This window comes from Limanda limanda, chromosome 7 (assembly GCF_963576545.1).
Source record: "Limanda limanda chromosome 7, fLimLim1.1, whole genome shotgun sequence".
Taxonomy (NCBI): Eukaryota; Metazoa; Chordata; class Actinopteri; order Pleuronectiformes; family Pleuronectidae; genus Limanda; species Limanda limanda.
In genome coordinates, this window is record NC_083642.1 from 3,612,517 (window position 1) to 3,632,680 (window position 20,164).

The 20,164-nt window shown below is 44.0% G+C and overlaps 1 protein-coding gene and 1 long non-coding RNA gene across 4 annotated transcripts; both read right to left on the bottom strand.

Moving 5' to 3' along the window:
• Window positions 1-541: 541 nt before the first annotated feature.
• LOC133005429 (uncharacterized) lies at window positions 542-1,497 on the bottom strand. The gene is made up of 2 exons (XR_009678371.1): window positions 986-1,497; window positions 542-924 (listed from the first exon to the last, which is right to left on the bottom strand). It is a non-coding gene; the product is annotated as an uncharacterized LOC133005429 (long non-coding RNA).
• A 15-nt stretch (window positions 1,498-1,512) lies between these two features.
• On the bottom strand, window positions 1,513-20,142 carry gripap1 (GRIP1 associated protein 1). 3 transcript variants are annotated; one of them, XM_061075100.1, is made up of 29 exons: window positions 20,018-20,142; window positions 18,864-18,930; window positions 18,689-18,750; window positions 18,564-18,590; window positions 18,206-18,313; window positions 17,816-17,978; window positions 17,476-17,630; window positions 17,276-17,315; window positions 15,904-15,974; window positions 15,450-15,497; window positions 15,294-15,325; window positions 15,121-15,168; window positions 14,890-14,989; window positions 14,474-14,551; window positions 13,847-13,939; window positions 12,572-12,706; window positions 12,225-12,320; window positions 11,969-12,079; window positions 11,689-11,790; window positions 11,422-11,535; window positions 11,081-11,158; window positions 9,245-9,340; window positions 8,683-8,739; window positions 8,342-8,441; window positions 6,587-6,717; window positions 4,945-5,061; window positions 4,770-4,863; window positions 2,886-3,103; window positions 1,513-2,674 (listed from the first exon to the last, which is right to left on the bottom strand). In XM_061075100.1, exons 1-29 carry the CDS (start codon window positions 20,063-20,065, stop codon window positions 2,612-2,614), a joined length of 2,652 nt encoding a protein of 883 aa, XP_060931083.1. In that variant the 5' UTR covers window positions 20,066-20,142; the 3' UTR covers window positions 1,513-2,611. The 3 variants fall into 3 exon arrangements, with proteins under 3 accessions (XP_060931083.1, XP_060931082.1, XP_060931085.1); XM_061075099.1 differs by having other exon boundaries at window positions 15,904-16,070; XM_061075102.1 differs by lacking the exon at window positions 13,847-13,939.
• Between the last annotated feature and the right edge of the window lie 22 nt (window positions 20,143-20,164).

The following is a 20,164-nucleotide window of genomic DNA, read 5'->3' on the forward strand; positions in this document are numbered from 1 at the left end:
AAGGATGGACGACGAGAAGTTTGTTTCATCACGAGTTTGTGCAGAAGCTGAAGTTTCAACTAAACTAAACTAACGAACCGAACCTCTTTCAGATTTTGGCAGATTTCAGAGTTAACTTCACTGAACTGGAATCACCTGACCTCCGTGTGCGTTGTCCAGGACATAGACATATCCCAACATGAGACAAGAGCTTAAGACGTGAACTCTTTGCGCTGCAAAGTTTTCTATCCCGTTAAATAACATATTTGTCACATGTTCCAGGAAGTAGCTCATTCCAGACAGATGAAAATTCCAGAATTTCAGAATAAAGACACGAAATGGAAGGAAAACGACAAATGAAATAAGAACAAGGAATAAAACTAAGACGCATATTTGTCTTTTGATTATTTAACTTCATTTTAATGCAAAATAATTTATTAATGATCTATTTTAAATATTTAAAATTTAAAGCTTCACAGCTGCAGATAAACATATTTTAAATTTTCTACATATGGAAACGATCAGTTCATGTAATTACGATGAAAAAAAACAGACACGTCAATATCTTAGACGACATTTTATATTTTCTCATCAAGAATAATTAGCGTCATCAGTCTCATAAATAGATCAGCTGATTCTTATACAGTTAGAAGTCATGTGTCAGCGTTCACATTATATACAGATTCCAGATGTTACAGACAATACAACAGTGCAACAGGCGGAGTCACTGCCCAGCACATAGACTGATCCCATTCAGTCAGAGCAGCTCGACCACTTTCTGACTTCCCCATGTTGAATATTTACATCAAACATTGAATTTTTCAGACCAAAATCAAAGAGTGCAACGTTTTTTTTAATTGCTTCAAATATTTCCAGTTATTTTGTGAGTTAAATCCGTAAAAATGTGTTTTAAAGCTGCAACAACAATTGGTTTTCAGAACGAGTCTCCACAGCAGACACAGGCATAATATCCAGGACATAGTCTGAGCCCTGGTGCATCCAGGACATAGTTAGAGGCCATGTAGCAAACATTAAAAACAACTTAAAGATAACGTTCCCGAGTCAGAGGATAAAAGCTGAAGTGACAGGAAGTGTTTGTCATTTTTAAAGTTCAAGTTCAGTTGTTTTTTTTAAATCCCACAAAACAGATGCAGATTTAAAGATGGAGTCAAAACAATAAGTTGCTTCAAGCAGGAATTAGACGCAGCCCGACGGGGGAAAGAAATATAACCAGAAAAACATCGGAAGCCGAGAGTTTGAATCTTTTTCTGCAACATTTGGTCTCAGGATGGAAATAAACACAAAGCTTCCAGTGCAAGATAAATTAGAGTTCATGTGATTCAAGGCAGAGACACGACCCCGGAGACAAAAGGCCGAACAACAAACACACAAATAGTCATTGAGTTTTTTAAATGAGACATTTTGCATCACGAGCAAGTCTTTTGAAACTAAACGATCCAGTAATTAAACTGATCCAACGTTTATGTTTCTCATAATTTTGATTTAAAAACATGACATGATTTTAAATTTAAATTAAATCTATAAATTCATGACAGATTTTGAACCAAGTATCTAAACAGACAGGAGACATTTTACGTCCCAGTTAGAAGAGTAATAACTAAGAGAAGTGAAACGGCCGAACACTAAGAAGAGCTGCTCTCAGACACCAACTGGCCAGCATCACTTTCAGTGGTTAAAGTGAAGAACAGGTCAAATCAGCTGAGTCATGTTCCCGACTCGGAGTGTGTGTAAGCTGCGTTCATTACTGACGCCCAGGACATAGTCACATGCAAAACCAAACCTGAACTCCAAGCTTCTCTTACTTGATCTTTCAGCCTCATCTCATGTTCTTCACTTGCAGCTGATCTGGGCTCAGTAGTGATGCCATTGATTTCATCATGATCACATGATCCACACATGAAAGTTTACGTCGTAACGATAAGAACCGAGTAGTCACGAATCTGAGAAAACAGAATCTGCGGCTGAAGCTCGTGAGATGCGGCAGAAAGAGGAACCAACCAGTTCAGATATAGTCTTAGTCGACCCAGGGCATAGACTGACCCCAGGTCTTTCCAGTAAAGTATAGAGATTATTTTGGTGCAGACAGGAAGTCCAGGAAATAGCCAGATCACAACAGAGCTACTGCACATTGAAAACCATAAGCAGTCAGTTGAGATATCAGGCTGGTGTGTTCCAGGACATAGCCAGGACCCAACAGACATACAATCCAGCAAAAGCTAAAATATACAGTCAAATATACAGTTACAATGTGGTTTCCAGGTTATAGCCAGGACACAACATAGTGGTACAGTCTAATTACAGTACATTCAACAGCAACATAAATGAGCTGAGCCCAATGTTTCCTTTCCCTCTGTGTCTTTAGTTTCTTACTGTTGTCTTTCCTCATTAAGAAACACGAGCATATTCCAGCATTTAGTCATAGCCCAGCAGACAGACTGAAGTGTTGTCCTAACCGCTCCAGACCGTAGTCCCAGCCCACAGCAGGTCTCAGGCTCGCGAATTGGAAAGACAGAAATGCTGGTTCCAGGTGTTAGTCTGAGCCCAGCCCACACCTTGAAGAGCAACAGTAGTGAGAGGAAAGGGAACGGACGGGTCGGCTCAGGTGATAGTCTCATCCCGACCCAGCTGTCTCTTTGCTGAGACGGACTAATTCCTGGGACAAAACCTCCAGGTCCTGCAGAGAGACGATCATTAATATTCAACAGATCTGCAGACGGATGGTTTCTTGGTGGATTTGATATTTGTCTTGATTTTCAGTCACTGAGACTTTTCAGACTTTGTAAACAGTTATAATGTGATTGAACTTTTATCCATCTATAACATATACGTCTCTGTTTATAAATATATAACACAGATAGTAATGATGAGTAACGATGGTGCGTTACCTTCTGCAGATGCATGTTCTTGGTCAGTTGCTCCTCCAACATGTTCTGCAGCTTCTTGTTCATCTCCCTCAGGTTCTCGTCTCCCGGCTTCACCAGGTCCCTGAGGACAGAACCCAGACCTCCTCTCTCTCCCAGGGAGCCTCCGTGGCCGCCATGACCTCCGTGACCTCCATGACCTCCGTGACCTCCGTGACCTCCGACGGCGCTGCCCGACACATCTGATTGGACGAGGACACGAGGAGTTAGTGAGCAGCTCCAGTGGAATGGACAGAGGGACAGTGATGATTCACTTCAACACCTTTCATGGTCGTTTTTTACCGGCGCTCTGAGACGTGTGAAGACGCTTCACGCCGTTAACGCTCCGCAGCAAAACACACTGAGTGTTTACTAAGTGCTGCACAACGCACAAAACTGCAACACAACGATCGCTACAGGAAGAGTGAAGGTGTGAAGCGTCCAATCACTCGTCTTCAGCTCTGAGGTCGTCAGTTCACACCTGACACCAGAATGAGTCTCCAGGGGTCATGTGATCGAATATCACTTCCTGATCCAGCAGGATCTTCCTCTCACTTCTCACACTCCTCCTCTTCCTCCCACTGTCTGACAACTAAGGCAAAATATTTAGATTCTGGACGTAATCAGATAATCTTGATTCGTCAGAGGAAGTTTGTTCATTTACCAAAATGAGGATTCCGATTTTTTTTATCAGAGGTCAAAGGTCAAAACACAAACGTTCTGTTAGTGAATTAAAAAAGTTAAAGTCTGAAAAAAACGGAATCAAAGTGAAAAGTTGTGCTCAGTCTCCTCCTCTTTCATCTCCACCTCCATCATCCTCTACTTCCCTCATCTCTCTCCTTTCCTTTCCATCCTTTCTCATCTCATCGAACCTCTCCTGTCTTCCTCCTTCATCCTCTCCTTCTCTCGTCATCAATCTTTTCTCTTCTCTTCCTCCACAATCATCTCCTCCACTCCTCTCTCCAACATCTACTCATCTCCTCCATCATCTTTTCTCTATTTGCCTCATCCCTAATCATCTCTTCCCTTTCTTCATTCGTCCAACCTCTCCTACCTCATCCTCTCCTCACCTCCCCATTTTATCTTCTCCTCTTCCATCCTTTCTTCTGTCATCTCCTGTTTTTTCTCTCTCCTGCTGTTTTCAATTTCATGTTTGACTGGTTTAACTCCCCCCCCCCTCTCTCTCTCCCTCTCTCTCGCTCTCTCCCTCCTTCTCTCATTAACACTGTTATAATGGTTAATCTAATCTGCTACAGATTTGGACTCACAGTGTGTGTGTTTGTGTCATTAACACATCGTTAGGACAGTGTGAGTCGCTGCTGACAGGTTGCTAGGCAACACTGTTGAGCAGTTGGGTTGCTGCCTTGCTTCAGGGCACATCAGCAGCTCCTGTTCACACTGTGAGTTCATCAGTTCTCATTTCTGAACTCAATAAAGCTCAGAAGTTATAAATATGGATTTCATCATCATCTCCTCTCGTCTTCTTGTTGTCTCTCATTTCTTCTTCTTCTCCTTTTTCTGTTGTAAAACATATTTTCTTCCTCCCGCTCGTGAACCCTCCTCCCTCTGGACACGGAGCAGATAGATTAAATTCTCCGTTGCTGTTTCAGCAGACTTCTGGTTGACTCTGAGGAGCGTTCAGCTCCAGCAGACGATGTTTACTGTCAGCGGAGAGCGAACATCCCATTCATCATTCCATTATGTGGCCAGAAGTATGTGGACAGCTGATCCCACAGCCTCCTGTTGAAGCTGCTGCAGCGATTTGTTTATTCAGACACGTCTGAGCGTAAATACAACTCTGTGTGTGTATGTGTGTGTGTGTGTGTGTGTGTGTGTGTGTGTGTGTGTGTGCGTGTGTGTGTGTGTTACCTATGCGGCTGTCCATCACGTATGTCTCTATGATGGCGCTCTTCCTGCAGATGTCCTCTGCCATCGACGAACAGCTCACCTCCAGATGTTTCACCTGAAGACAAACCAAACAACGACTGATGAGCTTCTAATCAGTTTATCATCTTTCTGTTAGTTTAGTCTGTAAAGACTTTACCTTCTCCTCCAGCATCCACTTCACCTGCTGAACCTCAGCGAGACGCTGGAACAGCTCCCCCACCTCGTCGTCAGAGAGTTCCGCCGGACGCTGAGACTGAGGACTTCCTCCTCCGGACTGAGACAGAGACACAGGCTGGTAAACATCGTGTTGTCATGAACCTTCATGAATAGTTTCTATACAGACAGAGATCATTTTCTCCAGTGCCATGTTTGTTTTTTGAAACCAGAAGTAACCCTATTTGGAGGAGTGGGGGGTGGAACCTGACAGAGTTTGAGGACACGCCCACTTTCACTTGAACGGTCCAAGCTGTCAATCACCGGAGATTCATGCCCCAGTGGAATATGGTCTATTTGACTCACACATAGAAAAGACAGATTCTGAAATAAGATTCAAACTCATCTCACCCTCCCCGGAGTCATGTGATGCTGTTGCTAACGACGACGAACAGCCACAGCACACGGACTCGACGCTGGACGCCACGTTTCCACAGTTACATAAACCAAAGCTGTCAGCTCTATTTACAGTGTTTCTATCAATAGGAGCGCACACACACACGCACGCACGCACGCACGCACGCACGCACGCACGCACGCACACACACACACACACACACACACACACACACACACACACACACACACACACACACACACACACACACACACACACACACACACACACACACACACACACACACACACAATTCCAAAATAGCTGCAGAAAAATGTCAAAGAGTCTTCACACAGAAATTAATGTTAAATGTAATAAAACATTCAGATGAGTTATCTGATGCGGAGGATGATGGGATATTACGGTTCAGCCTTCGTCACCACATCACCGTGGTAACAGCTGGGGGGAGGGAACAGTTTACAGGAGGCCTCACGGATTCCACCAACAAATCAAAAAATTACATCTTGCTGCAGGTAAACATAAGAGATTAGATTAACTTTCTCTAAAATGGGGAGATGCAGGGGTTTGTCCTCTGAGCCTCCTTCTCGTTAGCAGATGAATTATGGAGTTATGACAGTTCGTTATTGAGTCAAATGTTTTTTTATTTCCTGTCATGTTCGCTCATTTTAGAAAAGCCTAATGTTTTAGTTGTTTTTTGACACCGTTGAGGTTTTAGAGTGAGATTTGATTCTGTACCTGAGTTAATGAGTTAAGTAAATTATTTAAATACTTGTTCCTTCGCTGAAAGTCACAATTACACGACCTGATCGATCGAGTCAGTTCTATGATGTGAATCTACTGTTTTTGTAAGTGGAGTCCGGTGCCTTTCAACAGCAGCAGTATTTAAAGTCTGTTTGTGTTGAGAGAAAACAGATCTGACTTCATAAAACGCTCCGTTTCTGTAGAAATCAAATCATAATGTGTCCCTACTTTGATGCTGATGATTGATCTGTGTTATCACACTGCAGCAGCTGGTTTGTAGTTGCAGGATTTACGGTTCTGGCTCAGTCAAGATTTCAAAAATCAAAGGTTTCTTCCCCCATCATTCATTTTTACCCAAAGACGTGGGGAGATAAGCATATTTTCAAAAATCACAGTTATGGTTTCACACAGTAAATTAACACCACAGACTCCTCCAGGTCTGTTCAGCACTTTGATGACGCTCCCCTGTGACTGTGTTTACACCCACCTTGTTCTGACTGGTCGGCTGAGCCTCCTTCATCATGTCCCTGTAGGAGAAGGAGGAGACGGAGGACGAGTCTCCTGTCTGCTGAGTCCGACTGGGGCTGTTGATCTCTGAGAGGACCAGCTCCTCCAGCCCTGAGACACACAAAACACCAGGATGAGGAAAATACAAACCACACCAGTATTTATCTGTTGGACCGATTTATAAAACCTGTCCTGAGTCGGGCGTTGGTATAAATAAAAAACTGTTAAAGGCTGTTTCATATGTTTTAAAGTCTTAAAGGGACGGTCCTGCTTCTGTCAGCCCTTCTACTGGCTTTAATAAACTCGTTTAGTTGTCTCCTGGTTTAAAGGGAAGTTCTGATGAAACCACAAGGTTTTTGAAGTTGATCCATGATTCCATAGGGATTATTGAGCCTGTTCAGAGCGATGATTTCAGTTCGTCCATTACTGGATCAAGTGCAAAGGGATTTTTTCTTTGTTGTTACTTGTGGTATTCGCAGCACAGTATCTTTTGTGGCGAGGATCTGCAAATTCGGACAATAGGACAAACGGCTGAAATAACTACCATTGGCTGCAGTAACTAAGTGGACCGTCCCTTTAAGGCAGCGGCCCGTCCCTTTAAGGCCAGGTGCTGGGAGCGGGCAGAGACATAAGTAGGCTACTTTAAAATGTCTGATTCTCAGGTTTGTGCAGAAGAGCCTTTTAAACATTCATCACTACTCATAGATTATACATGATGCTGAGGACTGCCCTGCTCCCAGTGTGGGTCTGTGTCTGTGTGTGTGTCTGTGTGTGTGTATATAAAAATGTGTAAAGACACCTGAGTGAAGAAGGAAAAGTCCCAAAAAAAAGAAAAAGAAATTCAAAGCAGGCAAACAGAGAGTGAGTGACTGCAGGGGTGTGTGTGTGTCTGTGTGTCTGTGTGTTTGTGTGTTTGTTTGTGTGTCTATGTGTTGCCAGCAGACGCCAGTGTGTCCACCTCAGCTCTGAGAATCAGAGCGATGCATTAAATATTGAGCAGAAGGTTCCGGGCCGAGCCAGAACCTCCTGACGCAGGGTTAGCATACCGCTGATTATCGGATCCATCGCTCACATAACAATCACATCTCAACCACTTAGGACACAAAAACACACAGACACACACACACACACACACACACACACACACACACACACACACACACACACACACACACACACACACACACACACACACACACACACACACACACACACACACACACACACACACACACACACACACACACACACACACACACACAGTGGAGCAGTTAAAGGGGAACACCCTCCAGTCAGAAGAAATAAACACTCTCTCTTTTGGTTTCAGAGTCACTTCAGGTTCTGCTTCATCGACAGTGAACAGATCAATAAGCTGCTGGAAAACTCTGTTGTGTCTGTGATGAGAAGTTAACGTCTGAATCTGAGACTGGAGGAGGACAAGAACAAAAACAGTTACAAGCAGCCGTTTAATTTTTATGTTTTTAAAATCTCCACAGATTTAAATCCATGAACAAAGCGCTGAGGTGATGTTGGAACATGTTCAGGACTTTGTCCCCAGTTTCTTCTAACGTTCATTAATATCTTTGAAAATCTAAATTAACCCTAAAACCTTAACTGAACTGAATGTTTTGGGAATTGATCTTGTGATTTTGAGTCTTATTCAGTTTGTGTGTCTGTTTCAGGGGCAGAGACACACAGGTTTCAGGTGTCATCAGGTGTGAGCATGTGTGTGTACCTGTCCTCGTCTTGCTGTTGGTCAGAATCTCCTGAAGTCGCTCCTGCAGTTTGTCCGCTCGCTTCCTCTCCAGCTGCAGCTGCCGCTTCAAATCCTTCAGCTACACACACACACACACACAGTTACACAGACACACACACACACACAGTCAGGGATTTACTTTCTAATTATAATTTTTCATGCACGCCTGCTCTTAAATAACTCTGCACATTATATTCTCTTCCTCTCATCTCTATTCAAATCCTCCTGTTTGTCTGTTCCTGTGTTCGTCAGTCCAGACTCAGTCCGTCTGTTGTCTCTTTATCTTCATCAGTCTGATAAACGTTTTAATATCAACTCACCGCTGCACTTCCCTTCTTCTCTAAGATCCTCTGACCGTCCACAGTGTCCTTAATCTCCTGCAGAGTCAGAAACAAAAGGTTACAGCAACGTGACGTAGTTTTTATACCTTAAAAAAACAGCTTCAAAATCATTTTGATGCTTCACAAACTTATAATAGTGAGAATGATGCGTCTGTCATTATCCACAGCGCCCCCTGGAGGCCTGAAACTACTCTGCTGGAACATTACAACACACTTTACGACATCTGTCACACACCAGCAACCAGAGCTGCAACCAGCTGCTAGCTGTAAGAAACAAGTCGCTCGCCATTCTCAGCGTGGACGTCAGGGCAAAGTGAGCGAGTAAGAAATGCATATTTCACTCCACAGGGAAAAGGAGGCAGGACAGATGTGGACCTGGTGTTGTTGTTGTTACTGGACAGTAAGTCCGAACTTTAGCTTGTTTGCTTTATCCTGTTTTTTTCTACTTGACGTTAAGTTGTGGGCGGAGCCTGAATAACCTAGAGTGTGCATCAGACTCTGATACAGTTTGACGACGAGAAGAAAACACACAAGCTGGCACCTGTTTGAGTTTTTCGATGGTGTCGCCGTGTTCTTCCCTCTGTTTCTCCACCTCCAACAGCTGCTGGTTCAGTCCCTCCATCTCTGACTGCTTCTCCTGCAGGACACACACACACACACAGACACACACACACAGACAGACACACACACACAGAAGGAACACAGTGAAACCAGGAGTTCAACAATCTGTAGGAACTTAACAATCACCCCCATTAGAAACTTTTCTTCTATCGCTCTCTCTTCTCTCCTGGTGGACGAAGTTAAAATAAGTATTTTAAACAGACTCCAGCTTCAGTGTTACCCAGTCATCCTTAATCCAGCCGACCAAGGGATTAATTTACAAAAAGACCTGCGTTTAATTCTCCTCTAATCCTCAGTTGCTAATTAATACGACTCAAAATCTACATTAAGACGCACACAGGCTGCAGCCGCAGACCTGACGGACGGAAAACACTGGAGAACTGTGGGAAACAACAGACACACACACACAAACACACACACACAGACACACACAGAGTAAAGAGGCAGCAGGTGTGTTCAGGTGAGCCGTGGATAAATTCACTTCTTCTTCCTGTTCAGTGATCAAGCATCAAAGTCACGTATCTGCAAACTCACCGAGTTAAATCTGAGGTTTAAGAGCAAAGAGCTTTTATAATAATAAAATAATAGAATGACATTTAATATCTGCTTCATCAGCACATCTGCTGAAGTGTGAAGATAGGGGGGGGTGAGGGATACAGCCATTATTATTTATTACGATTTTCAGATAAAATAGTGATTATAAAAGAAGCTGATAACAGGAAGTAAAGTACTGATGAGATCCTCGACCTTCTAACCAGTGGACGACCTGCTCTACAACTCCTCGACTAACAGGAAACCAGTGGAACTCGAACCCACAACACACAGAGTTCGACCCAGTGGCCGACCTGCCCGCTAATTAGACTTCTTCCATCATTAATTAACTTTTCCTATTAAGTTTCCCTCGGTCTGCCCTTAGTACGAGGCTGTTATCACACAGATAACACACACACACACGCACACGCGCAGACACACACACGCACACAGACACACACACAGGGCAATCAGTGAAGTCGGTCTCGGAGGAACCATTCGCTCCCTGCAGGATTTCAGAGGAGCACGAGAGAACGAGTCAAGCTGCTTATCTGATTGGCTGAAAGGACCCGTTACATCCATGCTGACATTTCCCAAGATGCACGGCGGGTGCACAGACTCTAATGGTGGCCATGATAAGGGTTCGTTTTATCATTGTGGGAGCACGAAGTCAGGGTGGTAATTGTGAAACTTTAGCTGTGTTTCCACCACAGGAACCATTAACAGCTTGATGTGTGTGTTGATGATTGTCTCATCTCAACAAACTGAAGGAACCTTTTAGTTCCTTGAAAGAAATTCCAATCCTAAAAGTACCGGTTACTTTTGGGTTTTCAGTTCATGTGTATTTATCCTAAGATGTTTAGATTCTTCATCATCGTCAGATTCATCTTGAGGACGACGTGTCCAGAACCTCGGAGACATAAAGACATCGTGACAAGCGTCACTGGGAACAACGAGGTGAAGTGAAGTTATCTCCAGCACGAGCCTCCTCCTCTCTGATCCCCTCTTAACACCACTTAACCTCCCTGTTACCATGGAGACAACTCCACGTTCATTAGAAACACACGTTAAATTAGAACTGGACCACATTAATCACACACACAGACACACAGACACTGCATCTATTAACACACACTTACTAACATACTCTTCTTCTATAAAACACACACATATATATTTAACAAAGATGAGACTCTGAAACATTAAACCGTGTGTGTGTTTTTACCTCCAGCTGAAGTGTGTGATCTTTCTGCAGCTGTTTGATCTCCTCCTGATGTTCAAGCGAGTTCTTTTCTATGTTCTCCTGCTCACACAAAGAAAAACAGGCGAAAGACAGTCAAATAAAACGATCACATTAATAAATACACAAAACAAACATGGACACACTCTGCACGTCCATTGAAGAACAGAGACACTAACATGTTTTTAGCTTGTGAGATTTGCCCACAACACACCTCAGTAATTCTGTCAGTTCTTCAAAAACCTCTGAGGTTTCAGAGAATGTTTTTTAATGGGCACCTGAGGTCTTAATGGGTAAAGCAGCTGATTGGCTGACGTCACACTGACCTCCGCCTCCTTGAGTCGTCTCTCGAACCATCCTTTGGTTCCCTCCATGGACTGAACCTGAGCCTGCAGCTCCTCCACCTTCGGCTGAAGCCCCTCCAGCTCTTTGGTACGAGCCTGGAAACACAATTATTGATGATGATAATCAAACGTGTAATGAGCCTACGCGTCTCCTCCTCCTGCCTTCCCCTATTTCCTCATTCCTTTCCACCTCTCCTCCCCCCAGCGTCTTTCACCTCCTCACCCTGGGAGACTTTCTTTTTCTTTTACCTTCTCATCTCTCAGCTGTTGTCTGATCTCCTCCTCGGAGCGATTCTTATCTTCGTGGAGTCCTCTGAGCTCCTTCTCATACCGAGCCCTCACCCCCAGGACCTGCGAGGGAGGAGAAAGAGAAGAAAAGAGAAAGAGGAAAGTAAAACATGTGTCACATTTTAAAAACATGAATAAGATGACAAAAGAAAAGGAAACAGACTTAAACAGCGAAACAGAAAAGTGATAAATAAAAGAACTAAGCAGCAGCTTCTCCCTCAGGGCTCATTTAGTGTCCCACCTCCTTCTCGTGCTGCAGTTTGAGGTCTGACAGCGCCTCCTTGTGGTCGGACTTCTCCTGGACTAGCTGAATGGCCATGTCATCCAACATGGACTTCCTCTTCTCTGCCGTCTGCGCACACACACAAACACACACAATCATTACTGTTTTTGACCTTATAGGTTTAATGTGTTTGTTTATCTTTGTGTGCTTGTATGTACTGTTGATGTATTTGCATTGTGTGTGTGTGTGTCTGTGTGTGTGTGTGTGTGTTTACCTTCTTGGCCTCGTCCAGGTCTCTCAGCAGTTTATCCTTCTCTTGTCCTTCTTCTGTTAACTGCTCCAACAACTTCCTGTTTGCAAAACTCGACTCCTGTAGAAGAGAAGAAACAAACACGTTTCAGTTTAATTTCAATCGCTCTGCAGCAGCTCACATTTAACACTGAACACACGTGTGGATGAAGATGAGGGAGAATATTTCATTTTCGAGATTGAAAAGTAAATCGTTTTATCATCTTATGTCCTCGTTTACATCACCAAATCTAAAAAATCGTTCCAACATTGTGTGTTTTTGTGTATTTTTGTGTATTTGTGTGTGTTTGTGTGCACACACACGTGTATTACCTGCAACTGGGAGTCCAGGTCGTCTCTCTGAGCTAACATGCTCTCCTGTTCAACACGTCTTTGCTGCAGCTCGCTCGTCAGCGCCTCCTGCTGCTCACGCATCAGATTCATCTCCTGCGTTTTCACCGTCTGGATCTAAACGTGATTCCAAAAACTATCTTTAAACATCAGCGCAGAACCAGAGATTATAACCATCACGTGTGTTACATTATGTTCTAAAGAGACGGTGGAACACGGTTGACCTCAGCTGATGCCAAAACACTAAGGAAGAGACGTGTAGAGAACAATAAAGTAACAGCAGGGGGCGGAAGAGGACACAGAATGAATGTAGAGGCCAGTAGGTGGCAGTAGAGTCACACCGACACGAAGCAGGTTCTGTTACATCTCTCACAATAAGGTTCCAAGAGTCCTGAGGAGCTCATTGGCTGGAAAAGAGTTCCTCAGTGCAGCAGAGGGAGAAGACTGGAGGATTCAGGGTTCACGTGAAGGAACTGAGGTTCTGGATGAGGGTTCTCATTAAGGTTCTCATCAAGAAGTTAATTAACTACACAGTGATGGGTCGAGACTGAAGATGTGGTTTCTGTTTAAATGTTCTATCAGATTGGGGGGGTTCTAAAAAGGTTCTAAATTAGCTTCACACTATCAATCTACAGGTAAGGTTCTACCCAAGGGTTCTAGTTAAAGCTGAAGAACGAGTTACCTGTTGAAAAGCACACAGGCCAGTCATCACAGCTCTGTTCTCCTGTGAGGTTAAAGTTCCGTACTGAGAACCGTACTGACTTAAAGGTGATTCTATTAATGTAAAGATGGTTCTATAAGAATTGTTTCTGGAGGTTCTAGCTGTTTTGGGCACAATGAAATTCTGACCAGTGCTAAGAACAACATTCTATCACATTAATCAACTTCCATCGATCTGAGCTGTGATCGAACTGGTAGGTTCTTGGTAGAGTTCTTAAACTGATGGAGTTCAGATGTTGGAGTTGCTGTTGAGAAACCGGATAATGTGCGTTGTTCTAGATGAAGGTTCTGAGCTCTCTGAGGGTTTAGACCTCACAGGGTTTTTCTAAGATTCAGTTTCCAAATGTTCTTTGTTTTTATTCTGTTGTCTTTTAAATATTTATGTTCTTAACATGAATCACTGCTCACAGAACCACTCTGTGGTGATGTATTAGGGTTCTGAGTAATGTTCTCTCGGTTCCTGACTCGTTCTCACAGGTTGCTCCACTGAACCGTGTTTAGGCCGGAGGTTCAGGTGATGTTTTCCAGGTTAATTACCTGTTCTAGAGCTGCAAGGTTTGTCCTCAGAGCATCGTTCTCTTGCAGGATGTTGTCCACCTGCTCCTGACTGACTGCACTCTGATTGGCTACCTGTAGCACCAGCGAGCCGCAGGCAGGGGGCAGCAAAGGCAAGGGGACAGAAAAAAACGCAGAGAAAAGGGAAGCAGTGGAAGTAAAGGGAAAGCAAGAAAAACAAATAAAGCCGACAAACAAAAGAACCAAACAAAGGTCAAAGAAAAGGAAGAAGACAACGAAGAGAGAAGAAGAGAGCAGGTCAGAGATGCAGTTAAAGCAACAGACAGAGAAACAAACACCAGACGATTCCTCTGCCAAAGTCAAATTCAAAAACAGATTTCCTGTCATATGAAGGTTTTGATAAGAAAATTTAATCTGTACTAATGAGCTGCGTCTTCTTTGCTCCACACAAACCGGTCTCGGTGATTGTTAAACGATTTTTCTAAAGTTTGATTCATTTTGGCAGAGAAATATATTTTCATAGAGAAGAAACAGACAGATCTAAGACTGATGTAGTAAACTATGTAGATACACAACCGTGTGTGTGTGTGTGTGTGTGTGTGTGTGTGTGTGTGTGTGTGTGTGTGTGTGTGTGTGTGTGTGTGTTACCTGGTCTCTCAGAGTGTGCACGGCCACTTCATGCTCCCTCTCTTTGCTCTGCAGCTGCTCTCTGAGCTCCGTGGAGATCTAAACAAGCAAAACACATCTGTCAGTCCCAACATATAAAATTTTCAAGGGCATCTCGGTCTGAGCAATAACTACAGACAGGGTCAGCTGACTTGGTGAAGCAGTGAAGGATGATGGGAGATGAAGTTAAGAGATAAAAATCTGTGTTTCTCTGACACGTCTCTGATTGGATTCGAGTCGAGCTGCTCAGCTTTTTCCAAAATCCATCATCTGCTTCAAATCTACACTGAAAAAACCACCAGGACCTGACAAGTGTATCGTAAAGATGTGTCCTCAAACTCTTTGACTGTGACCCCCTCAGTAGAGGTCAAAGGGTCATTTAAAGTGTAAGATCTCACCTGATTGGCTGCCATGACATCTGACTGCAGTTTCTGGATGCGGACGTTTAGAGTCTTCAGATCCTCTTCTTTCCTCTGGTTGATCTCATCGATCTTTGTCCTGCAGAGAAGAAGAAAACAACAACAGGTCAAACCGACAAACAACAAACTGAAAACAACAATCATGGACATCACAGCTCGTCACTGCTGCGGTGACAGTTGTCATAGTAACGGTCGTGTTTAGTTTCTGACCTGCTGTCGTTGTACAGAGCTTCCTTCTCCCCCTGCAGACGCTGAAAACTGCACAAAGACAAACAATCTGTTCACCAGTGGTTTTATTTACAATCCTGTAGATTCAAACTCCTCCTGACTGTCCTCCAGTGACGAGCCAACATTACTGTGAAGTTAATCTGAAGGTGTCTCACCTCTCCTGCTTCTTCTTCAACTTGTCAGAGAGCTGGAGGACGGATGGACAGAAGGGTAGAGAGACAGACAGGAAGTCAGAATCCAAGGCTGCGTTTCCCATGGTTCTATCAATCAATCAACCAATTAATCACTGATTGATCCTCTGAGATATTTACCTTTGCAATCTCTTCCTGCAGTTTGGTGATTTCAGTCTGTTTGGATGCCTGCAGACAGAAAGGAGACAGAGAAACAGCTGCAGTTTACAGATGTTTCCTGAATGTCTCACGCTGAGATACAGCTATTTACACACGCAGAGTCCAAATTAAATTGAAATACCAACAACACAAACACATGGTTTAATCTGAGGAAAGGATTTTGTATAAATTATAGTTTCTCCATCAGGCTCCAACACACTGAAGTAATCACCTACAGTATCAACATATTTATCAAATATCAAGATCACACATGACTCCAGCTGAAAGGCAGCGTCTATGTTCTCCTGCTCAGTTAGTGTTGTGTCAGGTTGTGTGTGTCAGGTGTGAGTGTCAGGTGTGTGTGTCAGGTGTGTGTGTCAGGTTTGTGTGTCAGGTTGTGTGTGTCAGGTGTGTGTGTCAGGTTGTGTGTCTGTACCTCCACCTGGTGGATCTGCTCCCTCAGCAGCCTCTTCTCCTCCTGCTCGGTGTTCAGTGCCATCTCCAGCTCTGGTCCAAAGCAGTGAGTTATTGGACAGAGAGCAGCCGACCAGCCTATCGCTGCCTGCTTAGCTACAATCTTCTCTACGCTCTTCTCTGACAGGCCTAAAGGGGGCGCCGCACACAGCAGGGGGCAGTCTGTTAGGCCAGACACACACTACACGAGCTCCTGACTCTACACGGGGTCTGAGAGGTTTTCTCTGAGGGGAATGGGGAAGGGGGAGGTTGAGATCAGGTATTTTCTGATCGAGCTGCAAAGTTGAAGGCAAATGATGACGTACCTGTTTATCAGGGTGCGTTCACTGACACTGCGTTTATCTGACCTCTGCTATTTTCCAACTTTTGGATCAGTTTGTACAATTTTTAAGAGACATTAGCGATTGTTTGTTTCTCTTTTTGTGTGTTTATGTGTTTGTTTCCACCGTAGACATTAAATAAAGATGATAGACTTGACAGCTGCTAAAAGTGAAGCCAAAGAGTCTTGATCGCCCCCTGGTGGCTGGCTGCAGTACACATAAAAACATCATCATCCATCAAGTCTTAAACTACAACAATATTATTTTTAGAATTGACGTGTGTAAACCAGTTTTTGCAGCTTTGCCAGAAAACAAGTGACTCGTACATTCGGGTGAAAATCCTCATTACCTTTGTTTGCTAACGTTCATTAGCATCAGCTTGTAGTGTGTGTCTGCCCTGAGCGGCTAGCTGCTCTACGCTTGAATCAACACAAGCTCAAATAAAAACCAAACATTTAGGAGAAGTGGAATCAGCTGCACTGAGAGGGCAAGACGAGGAAAAGGGTCAGAGGTCAGAATCTGAGAATTTATGGTGACATGCACCTTTAAGCCTTGAAGCCATGAAATGTTGTCAATATAAGTCTCCATCTGCTTCAGAGCTGAGAAGTTTATATAAAAGGTTGGTAATTTTAAGAAAACCCTCAGGATTTAGGAGTCTTAATAGGTCATAATAGGTTAAAATAATGTAAAACCAGAAGCAATAGTCAGTGAAGTCTTTTTTAAATTAATCTGATCAGAGAGTTTATTGAAGGCTTGAAGAGAATAAAGTCACGTCAGCACAAAGCAAAGCTCATTGTTACTTACAGCACTTCATGTGAAATCCAGATGTTTTACTGCTCTGTGGCTTCTCGTGGTTAAATGTTAAATGTTCAAACTTTGACTCTCATATAAGAAGAATTCCAATATAATACGTATTTCCATCAGAGCAGAGCTTCACTGAATGTCACATGAAAATAGAGGAGTTTTATATATTTAAGGGGAAATTCTGTCCAAATTAAAATAAATAAAACTCACCATGGATCTGTTTCTCTGTTTGTTGCAGCTGAGCCTCTGACTGCAAACACACGACCAGGAAACAAAACCAATTAAACATTTAAATACAGGTTTATTTAAATTTGAGAAATATAATCTGGTTAAACTTGAACAATTTAAGAGCTACTTTTTTAAAACAGCTAAATATTTATAGCTGCAGGTTAAAAAAAACTGTCAATCACCTGTTCCAGTCTATCATTGGTTCCCTCTGCTCCTGGCTCCTCCCCTCTCGCTGTGACATCAGAGACACTGTTGGCTCCGGCTGACTCCGTCTCTGAGGAAACGCTTTGGCTGCCCCGTCTCTGTGGAAGCTCTTTGTCATAGCGCTCTTGGAGGGCTGGAGGGGAATCACATCTCAGTATTACGAGTACTGTCAAAATGACTGAAACATCTGGATCGCCCCCTGGTGGCTGGTCACAGTAAAGGTAATTTACCAATGTCACAACTGAGCTTTGTATGTTTATGTACGAAAGACGATCGAGTTATGTAATTATCGATTATATATTTAACTGTAACACGCACCTTTCATTTTCTTCTGGAGGGTGGAGTTCTCGGCCTGGAGGCGGAGGAGTTCTCCATCAACAGGACAGGAGGCGGGGTTTGGAGGGGCAGTGTTTGCAGAGGCTCCTCCTCCCTCCTTCAGCTCCTGGTTCTCCTGTTCCAGCTCCTCGATCTGTGTACACAGCTGGAGGAAGACAAATGATGTCACGCCTATTGACCTGCTTCTATTAAAGCCATCAACCTGCTACCAAAGCATTTTCCTTTTTCTAGTCGAAGAGACATTTTCAACTGTCTCATTTATTCCCAGTCATCTCACGGTCTTATCTTGTTTCTCCTGCTATGTCCACTCTCACTTATTAAATACATAGAACCATATGAATGTGAAGCGTGACACGGAGGCGCTGGGTGTACCTTGGACAGTTCTGTCATCAAAGTGCTGTTCTGGAGCCTGAAGTCTTCCTCCTGACTGTGAAGTTTCCCTTGAAGCATCTCGTTCTCGCTCAGCAGAGCTTCCACCTCCTGCAGAACAAAGACCTCGTGTGTGAGTGAAGAACTTCAGGATTTAACCAGTTAAACCAGTAAACTGTGACAAACTGATTCTACTGGATTCAGTTCATTAATTACGGCAGCAGAAATCAGTGAGTGAACAGCAGAATGAAACCATTCACCTCAAACATGTAAAGGTTTAAAATAACTTTATATAACTTATTATCAAAAGGCTGCTGATCAGCGTAAACTTGAGGTAACCATGGTAACGTGGGAGACTCACCTGAGCTTTCTTGCTCTTATTCAGAGCCTGAAAAAAAGCACAAGTAAATAAACAAGTGATCAACTTCAAAAATTAAATCCACATCTTTATCACAGCAGTTATGATACTAATAAAATGTGGGTTACCTTCTGTGCTTTGACAAAATCTCTTTCCAGAACCACATTCTTCTGACGGACGGCGTTCAGCTCTGAAACACACGTCAGTCACATGACAAGAAATGAGAACCAACGCTTCATAAAAAGTGAAATAATGACAAAAACTAAATAAACATCATCAACGGAAAACAGAGACGTATTTTACCTGTCGTGTTCTTCCTGAGATCATCAGACAGCTGATAGTTCTGAGTCCGCAGCTCCAACAGCTGAGCCTGCACACGCACAGACACACACACAGAAACACACACACAAACACACACAGAAACACACACACACACAGACACAGACATTATATCATCATGTTTAATGACCTCTCTTTTCGCTGCAGTATAGTTTTAAATGTGAGAACATGATTCTTGTTTATCTAGGTTTGCTCTCTCATGGTTGATGCACTTATTGTAGGTCGCTTTGATAAAAGCATCGGCTGAATGATAAGTTATGTGATGTAACAAATAGAGTCACTGTTAATGATTAATATCAGGACTTGTCCAGGTAAACACAGTAAAATATGTGTATATGTGTTGCTTTAAACTCAGGTACAAGCAGCATCACTGGCTCCACATACTGGAGTGTAAACAACACCTGCCAGGTTGGAACCACAACAACCTGCAGCCTCCACAGTAACACAACAACCTGCAGCCTCCACAGTAACACAACAACCTGCAGCCTCCACAGTGACACAACAACCTGCAGCCTCCACAGTCACACAACAACCTGCAGCCTCCACAGTGACACAACAACCTGCAGCCTCCACAGTAACACAACAACCTGTGTACACATCAATCCTGTGAGCAGCAGCAGTCTGCAGGCTAACAGGTGTTAGCTTCTCTGTTAGCCACACAGAGGCTGCACATCAACACACAGACACACACACCCCGTGACTCTCATCATGTCCCCCCCCCCCCTCACACCCCCACACTGCTAGCAGGCGGAAGATGAATCGAGCCACTGTTTTCTTCCACAGGAGGAGGCTAGGCTAAGCTAAGCTAGCTGGAGTGGACATTAAGCTAACACACTGTCAGTCAATGTAATTCAGTTTATTATGACTTGTGACAGAGGCTCGGGTCAGACTGGTTCCCATCGCGCTGACACGATCCCATTAAACCCAGTAACACCCCACCCCCCCCCTTCTCCGCCCCCACCCGCGGCTAGCGCACCGTTACCAGCTGACAGCTAGCGGCTAGCACCCGGAGCTAGCGGTTAGCACCCGGAGCTAACGCCCCTGACAGGTGTTCCCCGTCCACCTGACACACACCCGGGGCCGGGCACACGACCCCGCGGCCGCCGCTCCCTTCTCACCTGCATCCGGTGGAACTCCTCCTCCGACAGAGCCTGCGACATGGCCATGTTCGCCCGGGCTGCTACCAGCGGCAGGCTAATGCTAATGCTAATGCTAGCGGAGGAGACGGAGCGGCTAACTCAGAGAGGAGGACAGCGCAGAGGGGG